The 27028-nt window shown below is 51.0% G+C and overlaps 11 protein-coding genes across 11 annotated transcripts; 6 read left to right on the top strand and 5 right to left on the bottom strand.

Moving 5' to 3' along the window:
- Nucleotides 1–253: 253 nt before the first annotated feature.
- On the bottom strand, nt 254–829 carry A1O9_11137 (uncharacterized protein; the record flags this gene model as incomplete). The annotated part of the gene is made up of 1 exon (XM_013399856.1): nt 254–829. A coding segment is annotated over one exon (576 nt), but the record flags the coding sequence as incomplete, so codon positions are not given.
- Nucleotides 830–3806: 2977 nt separating this feature from the next.
- Nucleotides 3807–5786, top strand: A1O9_11136 (uncharacterized protein; the record flags this gene model as incomplete). Its single annotated transcript, XM_013399855.1, has 3 exons — nt 3807–4074; nt 4125–4796; nt 4849–5786. The coding sequence occupies 3 exons, from the start codon at nt 3807–3809 to the stop codon at nt 5784–5786; spliced, it is 1878 nt and encodes a 625-aa protein (XP_013255309.1).
- A 2299-nt stretch (nt 5787–8085) lies between these two features.
- Nucleotides 8086–9064, top strand: A1O9_11135 (casein kinase II subunit beta; the record flags this gene model as incomplete). The annotated part of the gene is made up of 2 exons (XM_013399854.1): nt 8086–8139; nt 8285–9064. The coding sequence occupies 2 exons, from the start codon at nt 8086–8088 to the stop codon at nt 9062–9064; spliced, it is 834 nt and encodes a 277-aa protein (XP_013255308.1).
- Nucleotides 9065–9773: 709 nt separating this feature from the next.
- A1O9_11134 (uncharacterized protein) lies at nt 9774–11463 on the bottom strand (the record flags this gene model as incomplete). Its single annotated transcript, XM_013399853.1, has 4 exons — nt 9774–10933; nt 10991–11144; nt 11200–11318; nt 11391–11463. The coding sequence occupies 4 exons, from the start codon at nt 11461–11463 to the stop codon at nt 9774–9776; spliced, it is 1506 nt and encodes a 501-aa protein (XP_013255307.1).
- An 812-nt stretch (nt 11464–12275) lies between these two features.
- On the bottom strand, nt 12276–13019 carry A1O9_11133 (methylene-fatty-acyl-phospholipid synthase; the record flags this gene model as incomplete). Its single annotated transcript, XM_013399852.1, has 4 exons — nt 12276–12709; nt 12740–12774; nt 12829–12868; nt 12923–13019. 4 exons carry the CDS (start codon nt 13017–13019, stop codon nt 12276–12278), a joined length of 606 nt encoding a protein of 201 aa, XP_013255306.1.
- A 1173-nt stretch (nt 13020–14192) lies between these two features.
- A1O9_11132 (protein mago nashi) lies at nt 14193–14906 on the top strand (the record flags this gene model as incomplete). The annotated part of the gene is made up of 5 exons (XM_013399851.1): nt 14193–14230; nt 14285–14322; nt 14374–14469; nt 14525–14676; nt 14730–14906. 5 exons carry the CDS (start codon nt 14193–14195, stop codon nt 14904–14906), a joined length of 501 nt encoding a protein of 166 aa, XP_013255305.1.
- Nucleotides 14907–16043: 1137 nt separating this feature from the next.
- A1O9_11131 (uncharacterized protein) lies at nt 16044–17012 on the top strand (the record flags this gene model as incomplete). Its single annotated transcript, XM_013399850.1, has 1 exon — nt 16044–17012. The coding sequence occupies one exon, from the start codon at nt 16044–16046 to the stop codon at nt 17010–17012; it is 969 nt and encodes a 322-aa protein (XP_013255304.1).
- A 1456-nt stretch (nt 17013–18468) lies between these two features.
- A1O9_11130 (uncharacterized protein) lies at nt 18469–19619 on the top strand (the record flags this gene model as incomplete). The annotated part of the gene is made up of 3 exons (XM_013399849.1): nt 18469–18471; nt 18580–19437; nt 19491–19619. 3 exons carry the CDS (start codon nt 18469–18471, stop codon nt 19617–19619), a joined length of 990 nt encoding a protein of 329 aa, XP_013255303.1.
- A 983-nt stretch (nt 19620–20602) lies between these two features.
- A1O9_11129 (uncharacterized protein) lies at nt 20603–21445 on the top strand (the record flags this gene model as incomplete). Its single annotated transcript, XM_013399848.1, has 1 exon — nt 20603–21445. One exon carries the CDS (start codon nt 20603–20605, stop codon nt 21443–21445), a length of 843 nt encoding a protein of 280 aa, XP_013255302.1.
- A 1382-nt stretch (nt 21446–22827) lies between these two features.
- A1O9_11128 (uncharacterized protein) lies at nt 22828–24396 on the bottom strand (the record flags this gene model as incomplete). Its single annotated transcript, XM_013399847.1, has 1 exon — nt 22828–24396. One exon carries the CDS (start codon nt 24394–24396, stop codon nt 22828–22830), a length of 1569 nt encoding a protein of 522 aa, XP_013255301.1.
- Nucleotides 24397–25737: 1341 nt separating this feature from the next.
- On the bottom strand, nt 25738–26953 carry A1O9_11127 (uncharacterized protein; the record flags this gene model as incomplete). The annotated part of the gene is made up of 4 exons (XM_013399846.1): nt 25738–26089; nt 26145–26381; nt 26443–26760; nt 26820–26953. The coding sequence occupies 4 exons, from the start codon at nt 26951–26953 to the stop codon at nt 25738–25740; spliced, it is 1041 nt and encodes a 346-aa protein (XP_013255300.1).
- Nucleotides 26954–27028: the final 75 nt, after the last annotated feature.

Raw genomic sequence — 27028 nt, 5'->3', positions numbered from 1 at the left:
CAATCTGTACTGGTATTGTTGGGGCCTTCACAGCGACCTCGGTAACATGAGATTGGACACCGGCAATGGCCGTCAAACAGATGTACCACATGAAAAGCTATGCACGAGGTTTCGCGCAATGGATGCTAGTCCATAGGAAATCATCAATTCAATCAGGACCAAAGTAGCTGCAAAGACCCGGAGCGTCCTCATACTTTGCACGGCCACAGCCAGTGAATATCAGCTGGTCGAGCTGGCTTTCCAAAGATTGCTGCAACGACACTTGCAAACTATAGGATGTTCGAAGTAGCAGCTTCCCATGGACGACCCGCGCCGCCGTATCCCTCGATACATCTGGGGTCCAGTGGTGCCACGGCAGTGCGGCATCGCATTTATGGTGAAGTTCTTGAAGTTGTGGGCCGTAGGCAGGGCCTCGCTCGTATCCCCTCAAAAATGCAGCGACAGTCTCGAGGGGTAGCTCACGAGGATAGTGCTGCGGGCAGTACTTTAGCCCAAGTGTGTGTATGCGGTACATCCCACGGCGATATCGTCGAGGACACTCATACCGTGGTGCACACGCCTTCCATCGATAGAGTATACTACAACAGTGACAGGCGATATACTCGGCCAGATCCACCTCAAAAAGACGCAGAAAGCGCCTTTTACCAGCTATGTCACTAAGACCAAGAAGAACATACTGCTTCAAAGCCAGGTAGTGATATTTCGATATCAAGGCGACCGCAGCAGCTGACTCAACGGGTAGATACCGAATGATCTGCAGAAGTAGTTCCGGCGGCAGCCTTGCTAGACCTGGAAGCGCCACCGCCTCTGGGTCGACAGTGGTTGAGGGATCTTCGACGAAAGGTGGTCTGCAGGATGATGCAGATGATAGTGAATGATGCGGCATAAGAATGCGCCTCAGGCGAGCAAACAGTCCGATCATTACTTCTTGCCTTGTAACGTATCAGACGGTCAATCTGGCTTCGGGCATTTCCGGATCCTCATGCTCTGTAGGTAGTGGTCACCTGGTTCGAGATGCGTATGGACAATAGCGAACGGTTGGGATGTTGTCGAAAGGGAGTGTCTGAGAGTGATTCTAATGATAGGCTAGGGCAGAGAAGTCGATAAGACTCTCTAGGATTCAGGAGTAGGATTCGAGGTTGTCCGTCACTTCAGTAAAATGACAGACAAATGGCAATTAATGACGACCAAGGGATAAGTGACGAACGTCATGACTGCCCCAATCACTTTTATAGGCTTGGCACTACGTTAGATATTAGGGTACTTAGCGCTAAGTCGTTCTACACTAAAATGTCCTAGTAAACTACTTTAGCGTAGGTTCCCTAAAAATTATATAGTAACAGATGAGGAGGCAAATGAGGTGGTTTTACTCATAAAGTCAGCGAGTCTTAGCCCGCGGCGTAGATTCTACTACCCTTATAGGCTAATAGCAAGAGCTGAGTTGAGGATGCAGACAAATAGATAGTCGCCGGCCTGAGTCTTCCACTACCAAGCGCGGCTGCCAGACCCTCCTGTTGTTAAGAAGCGACACACCAAGATAGATTCTGGCGCTATCACCAGCAATGACGACATCACTGTTGCCGCCGAGCCTGAGATCAAGCCTTCTCGGTAACTTCCTAGAGAAGGAAATCACTGCCTGCCTTCTTGGGTCTCGAGATGAATATAGTAATAAGATACATAATTCCGACGAAGACGGCACTTCGCCTCTCAGCCAAGGAGCCAACTCAACTACCTATGGCGATGCTCGAGCTGCACGCAAGATTTTCCCTCCTGGCTCGTTCGGCCTGACTCCTGCGCAATGGTCGCTGACGCCTCATCCTCAGTTGCCCATCAAGGAGCCCTTCTAGGCCATATTCTGTTCATTGCACAACGTCAACGACGCCGTAGACAACATTTGGAATTGCAGACCGCATTTTGCTAAGGTTCTACAGCTGGCTGACCTGTCTAGCCACCGGTGTAGTGTTTCAGATAAATGACGAGCTGATGCTGCTTCGTCTAAACCAATGCGGCTGTCGAATCAAAGACACACTTTCGTGGCACATAGAGGTGGTGGTGATTTGTCAGGGTCAAATTGATTACCGCTTCAATCGCAATTGTGGACCTGAGCCCTATTGAATCACCAAGACTTTGCATTTGGGCTACTGTCGGTCTGATTTTCGGTGTGCCTCTGTATACTGTAGTCTTCACTGACTCTCAGTAGCAGTGGCGTAGCTAGACTGGTCTTCACAGAAAACAGAAATTTTCCCGACCATAGGATAGTGCTAGAGCGCACTCTGCCATGAAAAAGATTCGCGACTCGTGAACGGGGTTTGGTAGGATTGCCATGTTGAGTCTAGTGTTCTTCAGATTGACCATGAGATATACTGAATCTCGCGCTAAAGGTTCGCTTGTTTGTGACTGAAGGCAGATGTTGATCTGATGAGCTGTATTGCAATGTTAAAAACATCCGAGACAGTGGCTGATCATCGAAGAGCATGAGTTAGCAGGGCTTGAATAGCGTAGACGCTCCTTATGTAGCTGCTTTGAGAGGCCTCTCCAAAACATTGAGACAACGCGTTACTGGGGCCAGACGGCCGTTGAATCTAACTGAAATCTGCAGATTTCTTCCATTGACGGACAGTGCAAGAGCATTAAAAGTTACGTATCTTACACAGAATTTACAGATCGACATGACTGGTGTTCTCCATCTACAGGACCTTAACCGTCAGAGTAAGGCGTATGCTATTGAGGAACAGATTCGTTCACCTTCAACGATTCTGGTCATGTTAAGGAGACGCTGATTCTGCACATTACCGTAGCTGAAAGAATGGTCGGTATATTCGGCGGCATTAACGCCATGGACAAACAAGCACACCATACAAGGGGGGAAGCTCTCGTGGCAGAAGGGCTGTGAAAATTAAAAGTTACTTTGGTGCGACTTTGCTGTGTGAAAGTTGGAGGCTAAGAACAATGCGTTCTTATGCACCGACACTATTGCTTGTGAAGATGTATGGCGTAGCCTTGCGATCTTGCCGCCACATCTGATAGACGGATCCATCGTTACGCACGGACAGCTGTCCAATCAAACGCTCACCATGTGGACGCTAGAGGACATGCCGAGGTAGAAAGGCTGTGCTAGTCTTTTTCCGGCCGACTCCGATGAAAAACCCGGTTTCAGATTCACTTAAATGTCTCACGCTTCGAACGCAACGTCCATGCCACATTGTTGGGCCCGCACCCGTAACAGAAGGGTCCATCTTCTGCATAAGGCGAGGGGATGCACTCATAATAATTATCCACAGATTAGGTTTTTGCTCGTTACCTTTTGTCTCAGGACCAAAAGCCTTTCGTCAAACTTAAAGCTTCTGTGAGTGGTCTGGTGATCAAGTCATAATCCACTTGTACTCGTACTCGTAGGGTCGGGAAGCAATACCGAATGTAAAGAAGTATCCCATGAGTTAAAACCGTGCTTTCCGATTGCAGCAGTGCCTGTGTACAGCGTGCAATGTGAAGTTCAGATCCATGAGGCCTTGTCGGGAACGCCGTTGTGGACACGCCCCTGCTCGGTTTAATGGCAGCTCCCTACAGTGGGTGGAGCCTGATTTGCCTTTGAGGCTTGACATTTCACGGAAATCATCCACGCGGAACCCCCAAACGCATATCCGAGGTGGACGATGATGCAAGCAAGAAATAACCCCTTGATAAGGTTTTATCAATCAGTGCACAGGATATTAAACCATCATGGCCACTTCCTCTCCATTTTGGGTATCACATCTGCACTGACGACCTGACGACAGAGCAGACGGCAGAGTATACTCCTTGCCAGAATGGCCGAAAAGCAGCTGGAAGACCAAGCATCGGCTCCTCGCTCTCTCCCTCTATTCAGACTGATCATCGACCAAGCACGTGTTACAGACGAGGTGCTCCATTATCCATATGAAGGGTCAGGCACAACAGAGGACCCTTTCATTGTGACATATATCCCCCAAGATGCGGGCAATCCCTTCAATTGGACCAAAGGCTTCCGATGGGCCATTACTTCGGTTGTGGCCGTCGAAACTCTCTCTGTTGCTTTTGCATCGAGCGCCTTCAGTGGTGAGTTGCGTGTCCTAATTTCATAAACTTAGTGTATCTAACTGTTATAGGTGCCATACGAGAGCTCACCCAGGACCTGGGCGCTAGCACAGAGCTTATCACTGCTGGAATCTCGCTATTCGTGTTGGGCTTTGCCACTGGTCCTCTGGTTTTCGCACCTTTGAGTGAAATCTATGGGCGGCAGATTATCTTCATCATTAGTTTTGGTGCCTTTACGGCTTTCAATGCTGGCTGTGCTGGTTCAAACAACACTGCCACATTGCTGGTTCTTCGATTTTTCGCTGGCGCCTTCGGCTCCTCTCCAATGACCAATGCTGGAGGAGTGATCGCCGATATCTTCCCCGCGTCTGAGCGAGGCCTGGCTATGAGTCTGTTTGCCTTAGCACCCTCATTCGGACCTTGTGCGTCCCCATGGATCGCCGGATTTCTTAGTGAGTCTGAGGGCTGGCGTTGGGTTATGGGCCTTCTCACCATATTCTCTGGAGTTTTATGGATCCTCGGAACGTTGCTTGTGCCAGAGACCTACGCCCCAGTCATCTTGCGGAAACGCGTGGCGATGTTGAAGCAGAAAACCGGAAAGGAGTACATTCTGCAAGGCGACAAAGAGAAAGGCACACCGGCTCTGAGCTCTGTCTTGGCCACTGCCATGGTGAGACCTTGGATTCTTCTTTTCATGGAACCAATCGTCCTCCTTCTATCCATCTACATTGCCATTGTCTACGGTAAGACCTCATGCTATCAACCCAATATCATTGTCACACTGACTCAACTTAGGTACCCTTTACCTTCTCTTCGGCGCTTATCCCATTGTCTTCCAACAAACCCGCGGTTGGTCCGAAGGCATCGGCGGCCTCCCATTTCTCGGTGTTGCAGGTGGTATGATCATTGGAATTCTGTTCGTTGCTTGGGCGAACAAGTGGTACATTGCAGCAGCTGAAAGAAACGGTGGAATCGCACCGCCCGAAGCCCGCCTGCGGCCCGCATTATATGGAGCAATCGCAATTCCCATCGGAATGTTTTGGTTCGCCTGGACAAACTACCCTTCGGTTCATTGGATATCACCTGTTCTTGCCGGTGCGCCCTTTGGCTTCGGCTTGAATATCGTATTCTTGGCCATCACAAACTATCTCATCGATTCTTACACTATCTTTGCCGCTTCAGTTCTTGCAGCTAATACTGTACTGAGATCACTGTTCGGTGCAGCATTCCCTCTATTCACCCATGACATGTACAACGTTCTGGGCATCCACTGGGCCAGCTCAGTTCCCGCCTTTCTAGCCCTAGCTTGTGTGCCCTTCCCCTTCATCTTCTACAAATACGGGGCTCAAATCCGGGCGAAGTGTGTCTATGCAGCACAAGCAGAAGCTGTGATGAATCAACTCCGTGCCAACGCAAAGGCCACGTCTGCGGCTCAGCCAGCCCCACAGGAAGAGAAGGAGTTGAAGAGATGCCCGACAGGGCACTCAGTGACTAGCGGCTCTGACACAGCTTCTGACGGTCCCGCTTTCGAGCCATTGAAGGTCACTAGATCACATACGACAGACGCCGTGGGTAGAGCGCAACTTACTCGCACAAGGTCGAGAGCAGAGTCGATCGCAGAGGCGTCGAATTACAACTCCAACCCCTACGATATCGATCGTGTCTACACCACGACTTCGTTGGCCGGAGTCGATCTAAGCAAAACAAGGACGAACCGATCCACGGGTCTTTGAAGGTCTTAGCTTTTCTTCTTACTTTGGCTTTGCGGCCATCGTGGATTATCGGATGACTAGGTCACGATAACCATATAATCTTATCTTGCATAGCGGTGGCGCATATATCCTGGGCAGAGAAACAATGCTACGTAGAAGTCCTTGACCATTATCACGGGTCATTTATCACTCCATCCAGCAATTTTGGATCTAATAGAATACCTAATTTCAAATCTGTTTTACATCATCCTCGTGAGCCTTGTCCATAATCCCTCCCAGACATCGCGCAGAATCTCCACTGGGTTTTCGATGCTGTACGAGTCGAATTGACCTTCGAAGCTCATGTTGGTGTATTCTCGTCCAAGCTGTCCACAATTGGCGTCGTTGGTAGAGAGCTCCCAAATGGGTTGATCCGAGCACGCCGGTGTGGCTTCAGCCTTTTCAAGATGCTGGTACAATATCACATGTCAGCGATGACAATGACGGTGGCGTACCGCGGGGTGTCATGGGTGTCAGGGACCTTTACTTACATAGGCTAGTATCTCTGGTTTCATCGACGACATGAGTATGTCTAATTGAATTCCAATATTTGAAAAATTATTGACGTGTACTTCTTTGGAGTTTGCCTTAGGTTGTCAGCTGATTGATGGTAGATAGCATTTTATGATTCGTTTGCTAGAGAGCTCATGGCTCTCCTGAATATTTGTGAACCATCCAGAGGTATTTGAGCTTTTTGCGAGAGATTAGTCATTTGATCATGGTTCCAGAAACGGAATCGACCAGAATATACGAGCGAGATTTGCACATGTCAAGAAAAGAAAATTGTACGAGCTAGGCCTTCAGTGGTGTGATTACTCTCGCGTGGCAGCACGGAGTACTGGGACTCATTGAGCTAAGAAGTGGCCCAACGTCGCAGTCCCATAATCGCCGAGGCATGTCGTGCGGAAGGAGAGATGAAGGAACTGGACGAAAAGAGGGAGTTGACAAGGCAGCCTGTCAAACATCGTTTGGACAGACTGAAGACCTCGGCCCCTGACAATATAAGGCCCTTTGGTGTTTAGCACTCTCTGTGACGGATGAAGCTCTTATTTGTCATGAAGGGGATCAACAAGAAATATTTACCGAGCATGGTAGGACCATTATCGAATATCCTTACCTTAGCACTACGACTTCATTGCTAAGGTTAGCCTCAATCAGCATATGTAACATAATTACCTGCCATGATTATGGTCTAACTGAGGATCAGGAAGACAGGCCCCCAATGCGGTGCTGATGTTTGTGTTAACTAGTGGTTTTAGCCCCTGAAATATCAACCCCCACTAACCAGTGCGTCGGACGGAGTATTCCGTACAGACAAGTCCGCTGGTCCAAGCCCTAGCATAGCCTAACTTGTACTGATTGCATTCGCTGGAGAACCTTGAACTCCCATGGGAGCGGCTGGGTGGCAGCCAAAACAGAGGGTTATGGGGACAGGAGGGCCGTAATGAGTCATGAGAAGCCGAGCCTGCTATAATGATCATAATCTAACCTGATCATAAGACATTGAGGCATCTCTACTCTGCATCCGATATTCAGCATCTCGTGGCCATGCCTGACTCGAGCGTGGTTGAAATGTCCTCGTAAGTCATACGCGTGTATCTAAACTGAGCGGGCTGCAACTGATATGCCAAGGAGTACTGTAGGTGCACCTATGCTTCACCGTATCTCACGTGATATGGATTTTTACTTTGTGCCCCATCAGGCACGATCCGCATGATTGTCCTTTTCATCTCACTACCACATTTCAACATTTCATATGCCTATGCATATTAACAGATAAACCTAATCATTGATACATTAAGACGAGTCGTTAAACGTCTGCTACAACTGTACTGGTCGGCCTTGTCCCAGTTCGCTCAAGAAGGTCACATTGCACCCTACCCGGACAATGGAGGACTTTCAATCAGAAACAGACAGTGACTACACAAGTTACTGGCGAGACTGGGTGAGTCTACTCTGTCTGCAGGAGATCTCATATTTCCATCCTCTTTTCATGCTACATACACTTTTCGATCTACATACATTGTGTGTACCGGTGTGTGCTTGAACACAGCCAGGGTTTCAACCCTCGCCCCCACACGATTAGGACCCTGACGGGCGTCCCTGAGAGGCAATTCAAGGAGAGATAGTAGAAGTCAATTTTGTCTAATGCAGATCATCTGAGCATGGTTTGTACCTTTGGTCTGCAAATAAATACACTCAGTCGGTACCATGGAAGTGTCAGCATCACTCGGCAGTTCTTCCCAGGTGAAAATGGATTAGCGCAATCGCTCCGCAAGCTATGAGGGAAAAGAGCCTGTCGATACGACGACCACTATTCAATCATGGAGTCTACGTGTGTTATTCTGAAAAATTGAAGCATTTGATTCCTTAACCAATGTCTCGCATCTGATCTAACCACTCTTCCCATACCATCCTGTTCAAGCTTGTCTAAATAACCGGAAAGGGAAGAAGGCTAACCATTGTCACTTGATCTATAGTTCATATCATCCCGTGGCAATGAATACTTCTGCGAGATCGACGAAGAATACATCACAGATCGCTTCAACCTAACAGGACTAAACACCGAAGTCCACTACTACCAACACGCGCTCGATCTTATCACGGACGTCTTCGACCTCGACTGCGAAGACGATATGCGCGAGACGATCGAGAAGTCCGCTCGCCACCTGTACGGCCTCGTGCACGCACGATACATCGTGACGACGCGCGGTCTGGCAAAGATGGTCGACAAATTTAAGAAATCCGACTTTGGCCGTTGCCCACGCGTGCTCTGCGACAGCCACCCCTTGCTTCCCTTCGGACCAAGCGACAACCCAGGTTTGAAAAGCGTGAAACTATTCTGCGCCAAGTGCGAGGATATCTACAATCCCAAGTCGTCCCGGCACGCTGCTATCGATGGCGCGTACTTCGGCTCCAGCTTCCACAACATCCTCTTCCAGGTGTACCCGGCCCTCGTGCCTGTCAAGTCCCGGAGACGGTACGAGCCGAAGGTATTTGGGTTCCGCATGCATGCAGCAGCAGCGTTGGGTCGATGGCAGGATGGCGACCGGCGAGACATGCGCGCGCGGTTGAAGGCGGCAGGTGTGATTGCTCAGGACGCACAGCTGTACATCGAAGACGCAGAGAGCAGTGACGGCGACGGGGAAGACGATGCCGACGACAACAACGGAGACCGTCGAATGGCCGGTGCAAGCGGCGGCGTCCCGACAGGAGGCGAACCCGAGGCTACCGCTCAGCAAGTGAGAGGTCCTGCATAGTGGAAGGGCATGACTCCCAAGTTCCGCCGAGCGCCGCGACGGACGGAGGGTCAGAGCGACTCGGATTCGTCATCGCCCTTTCTGCACCCACGACCTGCTGCTCGACCTGTTTTTCGACGACACAAGCTATGTAGATGGGCGTCGCCAACGCCAACAGAGCGGCCTTCCGAACCGCCCTTCTTCCCTCGGCCAGTCGGCTGGAAAGTCCGGTACCCGTACGGGCGCGACATGAATCACCTGCCGACTCTACGTAAGTGGAGCAGGATGAAGCGGAAGGCGGAGGAGCTCCACAGAGAGTATGACTTGACTTGACATGGTTCAAGCCTGGGTTGAATCTTACGAGATTCATGGAGTTAGAGGGCGGGTCAAGGCGTGGGTAGAATTGCTACGAACACGACATGACACGACAAGACTCAACGGAAGGGCTATCGTTAAATGGATTAGGGATTCTTTCACACGCAAGACCAACGGATGCGGAGGGGGCCATGGGCTCGAAAATCGAATGGCTTCATAAGCGAGTGGCAGTAAAGCGTGATCGATGACCTTTGCTGTTCTGAAATCATCTCTGTTTTCTCTCAACGAAGAGGGCTTCATCTTCATCTAACCATCTCATCCATCATCAAGTGCGACCAGATTAAGGAGATTCCCTAGGCCGCAGTGCGTACCTCCCCTGGACAAACAGGAGGGGCGGGTCATCTACACGAGACTTCTAGTCCCTGCGGCGCCGTTTACCCTTTCTGCCTGTGTCTTCCTGACCCTCGACTTCTTCCTCGTCCTTGCCCTTCTTGAGCTCTTCCGGTTGCAAGCCCCATGCCTCGGCGTCGATCCAGTCCTCACCGTCCGACCATTCGCCTACGTGTCCTTCAGCTTTGCACCACTCCCAGACTTTATCTCGCATTCTCTTCGCACGTGTGAGTTTGCCTAGGAGTGCCTCGTATCCGCGAACGCTCTCTTCTTGCTTTTGTATGTACATGGTCAATAGGCGGCGGGTTTCAAGGAATTCCTCAACTGGGAGACCTAGGCGGTCCAAATGTCGTGGAGTACGGTGGTTCGCGGCTAGGGAGGGTGGGAGGAGGAAGAAGGGATCCGGCTGGAGGAGTGAAGAGTTGATCGTTGATGTGGAAGTATGGGGGGAGTCGGGAATAGATGTTACATTCGACCCTTCTTGTTCTGCGGCGAGTGCTCTTGTGATTCTTCGGGTGTGCTGAGGTGGTGTGCCATCCTCACTGCGCTGGTCGTCGTCCTGCTCCTTTGTCTCGGTGTCCGTCTTATCTGCCGTCTCATGGACATCGCCGTTCTGTATTTGCTTAAGGGATTTGTTGCTAGCTCCTTTGTCTTCGGTGGAGTTGGCATCTTGATGCACACCATTGGTAGTTGGTGGATCTGCCGCAGACATGTCGACATCCATAGCAACTAGATGCTCTACAGGCACGTCCCCCGTTTCTCCAGTATCCGCTATCTCCTTGGTGGAAATGTCCTTTGGTGATAATTGATTGTTACCCATGGTGTCTTGGCCCACCCGACTTGTGTGGCCATCTGCAGTAGCATAACCATGCCCTACCCCATTTCGCAAGGTCTCGTTGCGCGAAGCCGTCTTCCTCTTCTTCCGGGGTGAGAGAGCGGGCAGCCTGGGTTTAGGCTCGAACAAATCCCAGTCGTCAACACCTTCAGTGACATGAGATGGGATCCACGATTCGTCACCGATGAACTGTCTGTTCTGGTTCTTTGCACGCCAAAGATTGGCTCGTTCCTGGCGCAATTTGTCTTCCGTAGATCTTAGCATGTCTGGGAGGGCGGAATCGAGAAAGGGCAGGGACAAAGTAGGATGGTTCGCGAGGTCGGAAGGATGCTTCAAGGGCGCCAACAGCTCTAGGGAAGGTCAGCTAATCTGGAGAAGCTCTTCAAGTGACTTTAGGATGGGCTGACCCTCGATGCGTATACCACTATATGGGTTTTCGTCATTGGCGTCTTCATCTGCCTCGGTGTCGCTTTCACTGTCATTTAGCTCATCTCCGTACTCGTTGTAACGTCTGGGATTTCTGTCGAGGATGTAGCGTGTGTACCCAGCATGTTCGATTTTCTGTGAGAGGGGTTAATCATTCGGGCGAGAGGTCTAGTGTCATCAAACAACGTACCTGTTTGTAACCTTCGGCGCCGTGTGGGTATGGAAGAGCACCGGTATGTACATAGTTTGCGCCATATCTCAGTTTGTTTCCTCGATTGGTCGCACCGTGCATGGGCTGTTCTGTAGGAGCTAGAGATGGAAGGTATGTCAGGCTCAGAAGTCACAATGGGGCCTGCCATTGATCAGGTTGTATGTATCTACCTTCTTTCTCTCTGCGAATAGCTCTCTTAAGAGCAGCGATCGTCTCCGCAATCTCAACGTGTTGAGGAGGCATTTTGGCTTGTGGATAATGAGACAGAGGGGAGAAGGATTGGTGCGCGTGGATGGGAGCGAGGAATGCGGCTGGCGGTGTCCACGCGGGGACAGGTGAGAGAAGAATTGGTTCACTCAGGTAAAAAGCAGTCTTGAGAAGTTCGAAATTAGGCCAAGCTGTAGATTCATGATTGTGAGTGCCGGAACAGTGGAAAATGAGTGGTGAAGACGGTGACAAGGTGCGCACCTGGACTTCTAACCTCCTCCTCTCTCAGAGGATGTGATCGGCGCAGGATTTGACTCGAGGAACCGAAAAATAGCCATAAACATGATTCAAGATGTTTATTTCACATGGACTGACCACAGATTATGCACTATTTAAACCCTAAATTCAACATGGTCGTATGTCAGACAACAATGAATTAATTTCCAAGCAGGGATCCTGTCTGATGAGATCATACTTAGAGGCACAGTGTACGGAATACTTTTATTGCTGACTCTACAGGCAATCGTTGACTCGGGGTATCACAAGCAACCTTCCTCACATCCGGCTCTTTGTGCGCATACTATAGGTTAGACCACTGCAACCATCTCCCCCTTCCCATCCACCGTATCCAACTCACTAAGTGTCAAATACCAGACCTACAAGTCTAGCAAAAGCGTGACGTCTAATTGTGTGCACTTTCCGTATCCTACGCCTTTTTCTGAATCTTCTGCTTGGTCATGGATCGAGTTACTGGCCGAGCATCCTTCTTCGCGTAGATGGCGGCAGTGAAAGGGCTGTGGAAAGTTTAGCAATCGCGATCAGTCCCCATCTGACGACACGTGATGCACTTACTCCTCATACTGCAAAGCAATGAGGTACATGACGAAGACCTCAAGAGTTAAGATGACGCCTGCAGTGCGGCCTTTGTATAACGCCGTGCCGAGGAATGACAATGTGCTACCCCAGTACATCGGTGCTCCCGTGACGTTGAAGGGAAACCCTTCGACTTTCTTGTCCATAAGAATCCCGAAGTAATCGCCGAGGTATGTACCAGTGACTCCAAGAGCCCACATACTCGACAGGACAAGGACATTACCACTCAAGAATAAACCGATTCCCAGCTCGGGTTGATGGAGTGGGGGATATACGGGCTGCTCATCTAGCGCAACAGTGTACAGATGATCTCGAATGATGCCAATGGAAAAGATCGTGACTGCCAAAGCATAGCAACCATTATAGGGTGATCCGAATATTTTGGTCAAAAAATGTGTGTTATACTCTACTTGAAATTAGTTTTCCTGCATACCCAAACCTGGGGTGTATGTCTTGCCTAGGCGGGCAACGATGCTATACTGGTCAGCAAAGAAAGTGCAATATATGGCTCAAGATATCCAGACTTACTTCCAAAAGACTGGATTGAAGACGATGGCAGCGGCAGCAACTGTGTCTTATCAGCCGGTCTCCAAGAGAATGGGCCTTGGTGGGCCAGGCGTACTATATAACGAGGTGGCAGATGTGTCAAGAAAGCCAATTTTCTCTCTACCAGTAACGCTCGCGAAGAGATTGTAGACTTGGTCCGAAAGGCTCGACATTGCGGATCTGGTACGAATTCACAGTTCTAATGACGAGAGATGACAACAGAAAGGATTTTGGGAGAAGAAGAGAAAAGAAAAATTAAAACTAAAAGTCAAGATCCGCCGATGAGCTACGGAATAAAGCCAGGACTCAAAATCACAGAACTAAAGGTGCTAGCAGAGGCCGCTGAAATCTGGCTGCGTCATTGCTTGGCGGTAATCAAGGAGACGTACAAACCAGTAGGCAGCGCTCGGGTGGATGATGAGATTTCTTGCCAATGATCACGTGCTGCGGATGGCTCACGTGTATTGGTGGAATTCAAGATCATGTGATTGGTCTTGGCTGAGGGGCCCAATCTGTACCCGACCTGGGCCGTACAAGAGCTAACTAAGTATTCTTTCTCCACCTCTTGCCATTCAGCCTCGTTGATAACTTCTTGAGTAGTCGCCAACCGCATACTAAGTTACTACTCTAGCTACCTACTACAAGGTGGCTAGAAAAGTGGATTCAATCTAAGTCCCACCAGCTATGAGAAGGCATGGGATGAAGAAGAATAATGATGAGAGTAACGTCAAGCAAGCTTCAAGCTCTAGCATCTCGATTTACGTTAAAAACTTATTGAGAAGTTGCCAGCGACGAAGTTACCTTTGATCCGGGTCCCAGACGACAGGTTAAGATTTATTGGAAAAGACTCCCGATAGTGACCCACCCAGGAGTGCGCCATGTTTGATGCTCCTGCTGAACCCATTTGACATGAAAGCATTCCCAGAACAAAAGTAGAGCCCTCCAAACTGCAGGAGCCATCAGCTCGTCAGGTCGTGCAGCGGAGCCTCTCTCCCGTTCAGCTAGATTCTTGTATATGTGGATGCAGATGCATTGGATTTGAGGGTACCGCCCAAACGGAGGCCTCACTGCATTAGCGCCCTATGGATGGTCCTCCCTCACAACCCTAAAGACCACATTTGGATTCATACCTATGAAACGCTACGTACTGAGGCAATGCAAGTAGCTCGGCAAGACTAGGTCTGGCTCACCAATAGCGTTCCGGCGCGGGACTAAACCTCCGACATGGCTTGGCAACAATTATCGCGAACCACAGCCGTGTTGGATGTCCAGCCGCTTGTTGATCTGGCGCCCTGCCATCCACCAGGTAATCTTTCGACGACACATAGCTGAAAAGGTTCGCCGATATGGCGACCACAAATGAGCCTTTCTATGTGCGATACTAGTATGGAACTCGGACCAGAACCATTTCGGGGTGTGAGAAGCTAATAACAAGCAGTTCCGGCCATTCGGGCAGATTTGGACATGAATTCTTAGGTATACAAGGCTTCAGGTCCTCTCAGTGACACTTATCTAACGTGATATCAGAGTTTGACTTCCGGGTGATTGGCGATGGACGAAGCGCTACGGCAAGATATGCCAACAACTCGAACTACCGCAATGATTCTCTGATCCGCAAAGAAAGTGCGTCTTCTCACAATCTGCCATTTGACAGCTTCCTTGCTGACCCAACGGACAGTGTGCGTCAGCTCTCTCCTCGTATCCGAAATCAAGCGTATCGTCAAAGACAGCGAGATCATGAAAGAAGACGATTCGCGGTGGCCACAGAAGAATAAAGATGGCAGACAAGAGCTGGAGATCAGGCTTGGAAGTGATCACATTCAATTTGAGGTAGGAGATTCGATTGGCAGCTTAAGATGAAGCGGCAGCTCACTCTGTTCTAGACTGCAAAGATCGGGTCCCTGGGAGACGTCACCGATTCGGCAGACCCAGAGGGACTCAGAGTGTTCTACTACTTGGTACAGGATCTCAAGGCACTGGTTTTCTCGTTGATTTCCCTACATTTCAAGGTGCGTCTATTCAGCCAGATGTGGGGGAAGCTGCTGACAATATTGGTTTAGATCAAGCCAATCTGAGGACTTGTCGACTTAATGCGCCTCTACGACCCGACCCGATGCAGTCCACTTCCAAAGTACTCAACTCGCAATGAGTATGGCTTGGAGAAACATCATGGCTATGCTCAACGTCAGTACACACCATCATGCAAACATCGATATGGACAGTCGTTAGTGATACTCTAGGTGCATCAGAAAACACCTTGCAGCCACAAGATACGAATGAATGAGGGTTAGAATAGGTCACGTCAACTCAGTCCAACGAAAAGGACGGGTACTTTGTGAGTCGTTACTAATCACGTGCGATATGGTAGGCCGGATGCACACAGATGCATGAAGGAAGGCACGGGGGTAGGCGGAACGGAAATGTAGATGTGATGGAATGGTGAATGCGAAGGAGCGATGGAGATGCCGCGTACCGCGTGCGAGTCAGGTCTCAGATCACGGGCTGTACCCCGCAACATTTGTGGCCCTGGGAAGGAGTGGAAGTGGAAGCGGCACTTTAACCAGGAAAGCACGACCTAGAGATTACAGTACTCGTAGAACCAAAAAGCCAATGCAACCGCCTCTCCGGCTTCGGGATCCCCAATTCACTTGGGGTCTTGCACAAGTTTCCTCAATCTCCATCTCCATCCACAGACTTAGTAGTATTCCTCCAGACCTGGTAGCCACGCCCCTCCTCAAACCTATCCGCTAATTCCCTATTGCTACTACTGCTCTTGCAGCCAGCCTCAAACTTGATCTGTCTTGGATCTCTTCATCTAACCAGCTTTGCACTGGTTGCTTTGCCTCACCTTTGAACCGCATAGGCAAGCAATTGGATCTGGTTCGGCGCAGTCTGCGATCGAGTGACGATCCCTCTCACCTCATCGACCCCATAACCTCCACGTCAATAATTCCATCAGGGTTTGTCGATCGTCCTCTCCATATGATAACACAGCGGAGGCTTGCGCTTCAATGCCAACTCATGCATCAATTGCACCCGACCGCCCTCAGGTTCAATCAGAGATAGACGAGTCAAACGTTGCATGTCCTCTTCCACTGACACCACCTCCTGACCACTATGTCTCCTTTCATCACCAGGAGCATCCTAGGGCGAATGAGGTTTTCCGTCGCCCTGTGAATGACAATACAGCTGCGGCCATGTCGGAGATACAAGAAGAAAGCATGTATACGTCCGCACCCGACTTGGAAGAAAAGCTGCATCCCGAGGTCCCCGAGGAAAAGATGGAGCTAGATGCAATTAACGGCGGAGACGTCTCAAGTGCGACTTCGAGCCACAAGCTGAACGGAGATACCCAATCTGTGCAAGGCAATGACGATGACGCTCCGACGTCTAATCCCGATGAAAGATCGGCGGTGCAGCATTCATCCCCAGACATGGAAATGTCGGCAACGAATCCACAGACAGATACAAAAGACATATCTGGGCCAGTATCACCTGCATCTGAAACGTCCGTCGACGACAAGAAGACCAGCTTCTCCAAGTCTAGTGGTCCGACAGGAGTGCCACCGATCGACCGAGAATTGGACTGGTCGGGGAATGCTCATCCATGGGATTTTTCGGGTCGACGATTGCGGCCTCAATATCCGTCCGCTACATTCCAGCCATATTCAGTATTCAAGGGTACCCAACAATCTGACAGGCAAATCTACAACGTGGAGGTCACAATTCTCACAGTAGATCTTGAGCAGGCCAGCATGTCCGGATATCTACAGATCTGTGGTCTTACGCCCGATCATCCCACATTGACAACGTTTTTCACTGGTGAGATTATCGGAGGGCCAGATCAGAAGTATAGCTTCCGAACAAGAGACGCCAGTTGGGGCGCCAGTGACAAGACTGACCTGACGCATTGGGCGAGATTTGCGGCATGGCGACCACTCAGCCTACACGCCAAGCGAAACATTAATTTTGTATATCCGATGAATCATGAGGATTGGTGGCAACAAGAACATATCTTCATGAGATGGAAGGAGCATTTTCTAGTTCCGGACTATAAGCTGAAAAGTATCCAAGGAGCCAGCTTTGAGGGCTTCTATTATATCTGTTTTAATCAAATCGAGGGTCGCGTGAGTGGAATCTACTTTCATTCTAAGAGCGAGAAGTGAGTAATGTTATTCCCTTGATTCGGAAACCCTGGGACTGACTTTCAAGAAACAGATATCAACAACTGGAATTGAAGCACGAGGGCAAGCAAGGCGTTTGGAACCAAGGGGTGTGTCCTTCAATTGAGCTTCGATGATGACTTTTACTTTTCATGGACAAAGATTATATATTTTGTGTATGTGGCTATTCATGTATATGACTTGGGAAGCGCAATGGGGCATGGAAGAACCATGCTCAGGGTCGCTTGATGCCAACATTTCGTAATGGAGGGAACGGTAGCTACATACGAGTAGATGATGGGAGGAACAGTGATGCAGCGAATCTCTTCCCAACTTGACCCAGACTACGTTGGCAATCAACTGCGAGGTACTACTGACTCACTCGCTGAATGCTCGGTTTTTCCAGCACGTGCGCAAGAAGATACCCACATAACGGTGAAGACCGTGAGGATCGAAGAAAACCAACGATGGCCGAAAAGAGAAAGAAATCAGGTGATGGATGAAAGTGTAGCTGGACCAGAACGGCATCAAAGTGGGTATCGCCCTCGCTCCCACTCGTCTTTGGTCTATGCACGATGCACGATGCGGGATGCAGGGTGCACATGCCCTGGGCTCTCCAGAATCAAGATGTGTTTCAGAGGTGCATGGAGAAGCACGGCGTGGGTGTGCATGCAAAGACGATCGCTGAAGCAGCTGGGCTAGTCGATACTCGTCCTTTAGTTAAAGAACTTAGGCTTCTTGGGCGTCTTAGGCTTGTAGACATCCTTCGAGCGGGGGCCTCCGCGGCTCCCTATGGACCAGACCCATGCCTAAACCTGCCTAACCGACCCACCTAGAGACTTGGAGCGAATGCGGGTAGTGTCTGTGTATCTGTGCGTGGCAATCACTTTACGAGGTACATGGCATCACATGTGTCATGTCATGTCAGTAGGTGCATATCATTAGTTACTCTTCCTCCAGCTATCGATGCTCCCTGGTCTCATCGCTTCGCCTCCTCCTCCACCTCCGCCAGGTCGTGCTTTCATCATCTGCTCTCGTCCAAGTATTCGTCACCACTCAGTACTGCACTGCACCACCATCCATCTTACCAGCATCTCTTGTGAATCCTACACACTACGAGCATATACCACTTTACCTCATCCTTCCTTCACTGGACCGCCTCGACCACCTCTACCACCGCCACCACCCTTGATCTTGTCCTGCCCTTGCTCTTTCATCCTGCCATCTTGGGTCTTATCCAAGTTAGTCATTCCACTCACCAAGTCACCAAGATCGTCTAGCCCTCCTGGCAGTGGAACCCACCTTCGTTTCTTGTTTCCATCCATCTTCCAGCTCCCACTCCGTCACTTGGTGGGCGCTTCATGGCTTGCGACATGCTTGTATGACCCGAGAGCAATTTATCTTCGAATCTATATACACCTCGTAGGCGCTAGTGGGAGTCCAATTATGCTATGAAGCAATGGTAGGTAGAACGTCTTCAACCTCTGTTTTCGCCTTTCCGTCTTGGCCAAATCACTGGCAGTGAATAAAATTCCGCCCTCTTAGACTAACCCCGTCGTTTTCTGTCTAGGGCTGCTGTTCATCTAGACCTTCGGATGCTGCGAGTCCTCCAACTGGACGAGCCAGTGCCCCTCCTCAAGTACGGCAGTCGCCGCAGGACATAACCTCCCAGACTGCTATCAATGGCGGCCCTCACGACAATGACCCTCGCGCTCTAGCACCTCCCTCGGGACCCTCAATACATCGGAGCGAGACTTCTAGGTCGGCTCTTTCTACGCCGAGACAGTCGGTCAATAACCATCGCAGGTCGCGACAAGACCCTGCCTCCTTAACCGAGCATTACAATCTTCCTCTGCAATCACCCAAGCCCTGGGTCAGCTCCGACAGAACATGGACACGAGCACAACTTGAGAGGGAGAGGTACGAGTTCTTTGAAACCAGAGTTACCGGGCGTAAGGAGGTTTGGGCTGCATTGAAACGGGTCATTGAATGTCTACAAGAAGGCGACATGGCAGATGCACAAGGCATACTTGATGCGCTGGGTGTGACGCTCCCCACGGGGCAAATCGAGGTCGGTGCGTATGACGAAGCTGGAAATCTGTACAAAATGCCCGTGGCCGTCATCTCAGACCCGACCAATATTGTGGAAGACTCCAACGACATCGATAGCCAGACGGTAACGGGAACCAATGAGATCGATGCCATTGACGCCAAACTTGAAGCCGCAGAGGGTGGAAATGCCAGCTTTGGTCATGATGACTCTAGCGGAGAAAAAGTCAAAGAAGCTAAAGGCAAAGCTGCGGTGGAGAAGGATGCCATGAAGGTCAAATGTCGACTTAGTGATCGTGGTGGTCCTGATGTCATAGTGCTCCTGGGGAGGACGCAGAGGGTTGGCGCACTGGGGCAAAGAATTCGAGATGAAACTGAGGTATGGCGTCTTTGGTGCCGAAATTGGTTGGGATACTGACCTTACTTTTCCAGGTACCACCAAAGGCCAAAATAAAAATCGCCTACCTTGGTAAAATCCTGGACGACAAGCTCACACTCATGGATCAGGGCTGGAAAGAAGGCCATGTGGTGAATGCGCTGATTGTCGGCACATACAATTGAGACCGCTTCACTCCTGTCTAAGGAATAGATTTTGCGATTGGACTTATGGGATTTGGATCTTGTTGGCGGCATCATGATACCCCGTCGCAGATAGGAGCTATGTTGCGTGTGTGCAAAGAGCGGGTGTACAGGGCCAGCCTGAATGTGTACAAAAGGGATGTGACGGGCGTAAAGGTCTATCAGCGACCAGCAAGGGATCCTCCCTAAAGGGCACACGACAGTTCCCCAATCCTCAGATTCCCCCAGACTCATCCAGCCGGCGGTCATGGAGGTGAGTCGTCAGCAGCGTCCGCATCCGCGTCTAGCGATGATTGGGCTTATGTCTGGCGTATTTTGATGGGCAAAGGATGCTGAATAGTCTCCTACCTTTAATAATATATAATCCTTTCACACATTTTAGTTGATCTTTGTTACTTCTCCATTATGCTTTGTTGGCAGGGTATTGATGTAACATCCTATGTATACATACAGACTCAGTACGAAAGTGGCATCTAATCTTATCTGCAGATCTATGGAGCGAACCGCGCCTCCCTCATACCGGGCGACGATCGCACAGCCACAGCACCACCGTCTTCAGCCACAATTGAACTACGAACTCGTCCGACCAACAATTGGCGCCAAGCTTTTATATGTAAACTCTCCCGCCTCCGAGTCACCAAAGAAGTATTTACGTTGTACTCTTTTCATTCTGTGAGAGGGCATACTAAATCCAACCGCTCTGTGGGCGTGTCAAAGCCCTCCAAGACTCAACCTCCCAGCAGCTCTGGAAGAAAGACCTAGGGAGATTTTCCCAGAGGCAGGGAAAGAAAAGACGGGGGAAAAAGTACTCGCATGCCTGGCTGTCACATCTCTTCTCTCAGCCTGAGGACTGAAATAAATCCGATCTCATTCTCACACCCTTCCTTGTCGCCTTCCAAGTTGATTGGCCTTTGAACAGTGCACTTGGTGCATACTCGTTCCTCCGGCTTTTGTTTTCATCCATGATGCCAGAGGCATCAGACTCACCACAGCCGCCCGAGCCATCAGCAGTGTCGAAACTGATCGAGAGCTCGGGCGCGAAATCTGCGGGAGAGGCTCTCACGATCGAGATCCTGCACAATCTACGGTATCAGCATGACTGGTCCGATCTGCGGCTGCATGTCGTTCAGCTGAATAGCGGACCGAGTCCTGCGTCCATCAACGGTGATGGCGACGGGAACACAACGTCCAGGATGGTCAATCTCGAGGTCGACAATTACTTCTCTCCCAACTATCAGCAGCAACAAGGCCGATCCTCATCCCCGTCCCGCTCGGCGACCTCCTCAACAGCAACTCTAGCAACACCATCATCCGCCCCTCCAGCCAACAATGAACCCCCAATCAACGTCGTCCGGCTCATCTCCGGCCTTCCCCCACGCCACAGCTACATCCACCCCGATCTACAATTACACCTGGTCAAGCACTCAATCCCAGAAGCCTCACTGCCCGTGCAGCGCGAGTTCGTGCTGCCGCTGAGTACCGCCGAGAAGTGGACGCTGAGTCGCTTCTGCGCGGTGTTTGATGCGATGGCTGGCCGCGAGAGGATCGTTGTTGGCTCCGGCGCTGATGCTGCTGCTGCTGTTGCTGTTGCTGTTGCTACTCCAAACGGTGATGGAGGTACGAGAGTGAACGGCAATGCGAAGCGGCCGACCTCTACACCAGGAAGCCACGCCAGAGTACCGTACGAGCATCAAGACCAGAAACGAGTGTTGCTGGGGATGCGGGCGCGAGAGGGCGGCGGCGGCGATTCCACCGTCGTCTACTATATCATGCAGGAAGGGGAAGTCAAGCCGCGGCAGAATGGCTGAGATGAGCGGACGCATGAGGACAGCAGGAGGAAAGAGGTTCTGGGACTGGGGCTGGTCCTTCACTTGACCGCGCGTGGGAGCGACCACTCGCCGACTCTTCAGGGGAACCGCGCCTACGCAGGAGCGGATGGCGAAGGAGAACGCGAAGGGCGGGAAAAGGCCATTCGCTTTGCGTCGGGGTTCTGGGTGACTGCCTAAGTGGCAGGTGCCGGCCCAGATACATTTCGCCCATCTACACCTCATTGTGCGAACAGTCGCTCAGGCCCAGCCGTAAAAGACTATTTCTGCAGGGTGGATGGGATTGCCGATCATCGGGACACCGGGCTGGCCACGGGAGCAAGACGTCTACAAGTAGCTTGCACCAAACAGTGTGCATGCGATACCGTGCGCTCGGTCTTCCAGGCCGGACAATCAACGCAGAGACACGAGCAGAAGGGCGAGGAGGGCAAGTTAAACCCCCGTCTATCCCGTCCAGGTCCGGCAACTCCCCGTCAATCACGACACGCGTTAGGAGGAAGCGCTCCAGAAAGATGTTGGGGACAAGAGACATCTACCTTCAACTCAGCCTACTCCCCCCGAATCCGAATCCGGAGGAGGTACGCAGTACATAGGTAGCCTAACCTAGTAGCATACGAATCTAAGCACAGTACGCCCCACAAAAAAGAGCAGCTCCAGCCAGGGAGCTGAGCTGAGCGGCGGCGGCTTACGAACGGCCCGAGGAATATTCCAGGAAGGGCAAACGGCAAATTTCAAGAGAAGCGAGCCGAGCCAGGCCATGGTGTAGGGCTAAGTTCGACTTGGGACGAGAAAAGGAGAAGGAGAAGGAGAAGGAGAGACAAGAGACATGGCAAAACATGGCAACACGAGACAAGACTAGACAAGACCAGTTGGCCAACGTCCTGGAACCACCCATGAACCATGACCCACGTACTGCATACCACGTACCACGTACCAATACTTAGTTTTGGTTAGGAAGGGACACCTCATTGCTTCTCCTAGATTTCGTGTTTTCATTAGAGACATCCATCATGATAATGGAGGATGTCGACATATAGATACGGACGGAGTATAGATAGAGAGTAAGAATGGCTGGCTGGCTACGAGTCGCTGCATTCAAAGAACATCGATGGGGCTAATAATGCACAATCGCTTTCCAGTATCCAATCGATGGATGAAAGAAGGTGTGGGCGCGTCCGCGCGCGCCGCGTCGACCGGTTGATCTAGTCGGTCTCTTGTACGTAGGAACAACGTTCTTCATCACAGATGGGTTTTGTGTAGAAACCGCTGGACCGTATACTCACTGCTCTGGCCCAGTCTTCCAGGGCTAGTGTTGCCAGTCAAGTTTTACCAACGGGAACTTTCCCCCGGGATTAAACGTAGTCCTAGTGTCTCGTAAACCAATGCTGGCCCTTCAACTTCTTGGCCTCGCGTCTCGAATGTTTCAGCTGTTTTTTCTCGTCCTTGGCCTTTCGCTCCTGGAAGTCCTCGACGCTTTCAACCACGTCGTACTCCATGATGGGGATGCCCTCGATTTTCTTGACCTTGCTACTTTCTATGCCGACGACAACGCCGGCGAAGATAGCGACGAGGCAACCGCATACAATGAACAGTGCCGTTCCCCACGCGGGCCGGTTGAATCGGTTGAAATGCCACATGAACACGCACAGACACACCTGGAACCCGGTGTTGGCCATATACATCCACACGACGAAATCCAGGGTCCAGGATTTCGTGGGAGCGGCACGCACGCCCGTAAGCGGGGCCGCTGGCATGGATGTGACGGGGAGTGGAATGGCGGGATTTGCTTCAAGCTCGGCGATTTGTTCTTCGGTATAGGGTGGTGGTGATTCGGGCGAGGGCGGATGTTTCTTGGTGTAGACCGGTGGTGGACCAACACTCTCGTCGAGTTTCTCACTTCCTGGTAGTCGATACCAACTTCGATTGACTCCGGCGAGCCGACGGTGGTGGTCGTATTTGCCGAAAATCCGCCATTGCATCAGATAGTAGAAGTCTCTGGCACGCCAGGGCAACAAACCGTATGCGGTGACGCAGAAGAGGCCATTGAGAATTTGCGAGTCGATTTCTATCCAGATCTGGCGGGCACTGCTGTCGTCCTCGCAGTTCGGGTGACACATTGCCGGTGCGGCCTTGAGGAGAACGAAAAAAATCATAGCACCCCACGCAACAACATTCAAGCCGTAGATGGTCAAAATAAAACCGAGCGGCGTGAGGAAGAATTTCCAGAATGCTTTCAGACCGATCGTGGTGGACTGGATCCAGGTGTGTTTTTTGGGGAATCGATATCCGTTTGGATATGTGCCACTCGCATCCGGTCCGCCCTGAACCTTGACCGCCTGTGGCCCATTGCCGTCAGCGTTTGATGAAGCTGTCGATGCATCTTTCTCATTGATGGCGGCGTTTTCAATTGGCTTGGAGGAAGTGGACCGGGCTCTGCCCTGGCTGATTTCGTCGATTCTCCCCTCTAATCCGGCAGCAAGAGCCTCCTCGATGACAGGCTCTGGTTTTGTCATTGGACTTTGACTCGGGAAATACTCGTGTCTCTCTTCAGTGATAACGGGCACCTGACCACCCGGTGTAGAGACAGAACTCCTTCGCGTCCGGGTACTGGCGGAACTCGTTCTCGCTATACGGCGCCGATGGATTTCATGTGGATTTGTTCCCCTCTGCTCCATCTGGCCTTCGTGCGTCCATCCTGCGTCGGAAAATGCACCATTTCTGATCTCGGGTAACGTGGGGATCTTAGAGGTGACCTCCCCAGCCGCTTGTGTAAACCCAAGAGGCGGATTGCTCTCGATAAACGATTGTATCAACGACCCTGTCCGCGTCCGTGGGCGCGCAGGAGAAGAGGGAATCGAGGAGTGAGAGGCAAAAGAGCTTCGTCGGGTCTCGAGCTTTGGGAATGGTTCCGCCTGATCAGACCGGGCCGCCATGTTGGACTTACGAGTGCGCCGTGGACACTGCGAGGTTGGGTTGGCTAGGATCTTGAGGACGACCAAAACTTTATTGACAAAGTAGGATTATGGTCATGAAATCTGGTGACATCAAAGGTGGTAAGAAAACCGAGCAGAAGCCTAGGGTATATAGGATAGAGGCGATCTGAGACGGGGGTTGTTTGGTCGCAGGAAGATTCGTCCTCGTCAATGCAGATGCAACTTGTGGGTGGGAAGTAGATCCAAGGCGGGCATCCTGTTAGTGGTAAAGTCAAAGACTGATGGCGCCTGGACCGCGTCGTAACCTCGTAAGTCGAGGCTCGATTGGGCCACCCCCATAACGGCGAGACTCTGAGGCTCCCGAGGTGGTAACTCTAGGGGGGCTTAGCCCTCCCCGTCCCCCTGTCCCCCCAGGGCCCCTGGGGGCTTTGGGCGGGAAAAGTGGAACTTGGCTAGGCGGCTCGGGGGTCAACTGGTTAAAGACTCCGGCAGGCGGGTTTGGAACTTTACCGTATCCAGTAACCAGGTCAGTCTTTTCTGCTGAGCTGATGGATTACGTGATTACGTAGCATGCATGCAGATGGGTGGCAGACCCGAGGTGCAGGATCCCTACGGAGTACAGAGTACGGAGTGTGCGCAGGCCTGTACTGCTGTGCCGTGGTGATCATTAATGCCCGCCTGAAGTACTCCGTACTCGTACGAGTGAGGACTGTACCTTCTTCGCTGAGTGCCTTTCCCACTGGCACCTGCCTTACTAAGGAACGACACTAGTCGCCCCAAGCGGCATCTGGTGCCCATGGTGGCTTCCCTGTCTGCGTTACTCATCACTCTTGCCCTGCGCGACCCATCCAAGTGTGAGATTTGTGCACTGTATGCTCACCTCACGTCGGCGTTACCCCAGGGGCCCTCACCTCACCATCTTAAAAATTATGGCTTCATGTCGAGGTTTTTATTTCCATCCCGACCCGCAGTTGAACGTGATGATGAAGACTTTTCAAACATCTTTGCCACGATCACGCATCACTGGTGCTGCGCATGTTCGTCATGGCAGTCCATGGATCTAGACGTTGTACCTTTCGATGATACCGAATGATCGTTATGTAGACACATTCTCACATCACACGGAAAGTATATGGCAATGAAGAATTGATGATGTTGTGCGACAGGTTAATTCAAGGTGCTGATTCCTTGATAGTATACTAATAATGTTACAAGTTGCACTTGCAGTACCGATACAAATGCTGTGGTATCATCTTCAACTTTTTCGAGTCTCCATACAATCACGCAAGTTCCACCTCATTCAAAACATCTCAGCAATCGTCATCAGTCATCATCCATCGTTTAGTGGAGAGGGTTTCCTTCCTTGTCGTTCTTCACACGAGGATCCAGCTTGTTGAGGAGTTGGCTGTTGTGGGTCGCTTTTTGATCCGAAGGTATGCCCTGAACAGTGGTACTACCGTCATTTGCTGTTCCACTACCAGCACCATAGCCACCAGCGGCTCCAGTAGCTCCATGTCCGACACCGTGGGTACCGGTGGTTCCAGTTGTGCCATAGCCAGCACCGCCAGTACCACCAGTCATTCCAGCACCTTGTGTCTGTGTTTGACCATAACCGCCAGTGCTGCTCACAGGGTTGTTCCTGTTATCACGATCCGAATCAATTCTGGGATCCGCTTTGTTCATAAGGTTTGAACTTTCAACATTGTTAGTGAGGATGTACTACAGGAACAATGTCAAGAACTGCTCACCTGTGTGGACCAGCGTTTGCGGAACGAGGGTCGTCATACTGCGCACCTGAAGTGCCACCAATTCCTGCACCAGTTGTTGTGCCGGTGGTTGCATGGTAAGCACCAGTTGCACCATGACCTGTGGTTCCAGATCCATATGTGTCTTGAGTTCCGTATCCTCCAACACGGCTGGATGGGTCATTTCTGTTGTCACGGTCGCTATCGACGCGGGGGTCTAGCTTGTTTGCAAGGTTTGAGCTTTGGAAAATGATGTTAGTCCATGGACTTGATCCTAGAGTGGTAGTTGAGGGTATGTTACCTGTGCGGCCCGGCGTTGGCGGAGTGTGGGTCATTGTAGCCAGCACCAGTGGTGCCGTGCGAAGCACCGTGAGTGCCGTGGGTGCCAGAAGTCATTCCGGAACCGGTGCCATAGCCTGCGTTGGTTGAAGTTCCTGTTCCAAAACCAGCGCCAGTCCCGCCAACACCAGGAGCATGGGTGCCGGTGTGGGTGCCGGTGCCACCGATTCCGCCAGCACCGGTGTTTTGAGTGCCATAGCCTCCTACGCGGCTTGTGGGATCATTGCGGTTGTCTCGGTCGGAGTCAATTCTAGGATCTACCTTGTTGGCCATATTGGAACTATCCGAAGGCAAATTGATTAGACCATTTTTCCCTCATCGAATCAATGCAATGCTTACCCGTGAGGTCCAGCGTTGGTAGAGCGAGGGTTGTCATAAGCACCAGTAGATCCTGTTCCGCCATGGGTGGTGCTGGCGCTGTGGTCCTTGTTGCTGGACAAAGTATCCTTTGCTTTGTTGATAAGATTCGACATGGTGATCTGATTTCTGTGTTGAGTGTGAGGTTTTGTATGTGGTCTTCTTTGGTGTGAATATGAGTATTGGATACA

Source organism: Exophiala aquamarina (assembly GCF_000709125.1).
Source record: "Exophiala aquamarina CBS 119918 chromosome Unknown aczIA-supercont1.16, whole genome shotgun sequence".
Classification (NCBI taxonomy): Eukaryota; Fungi; Ascomycota; class Eurotiomycetes; order Chaetothyriales; family Herpotrichiellaceae; genus Exophiala; species Exophiala aquamarina.
This window is presented reverse-complemented; position numbering and strand designations above follow the sequence as displayed.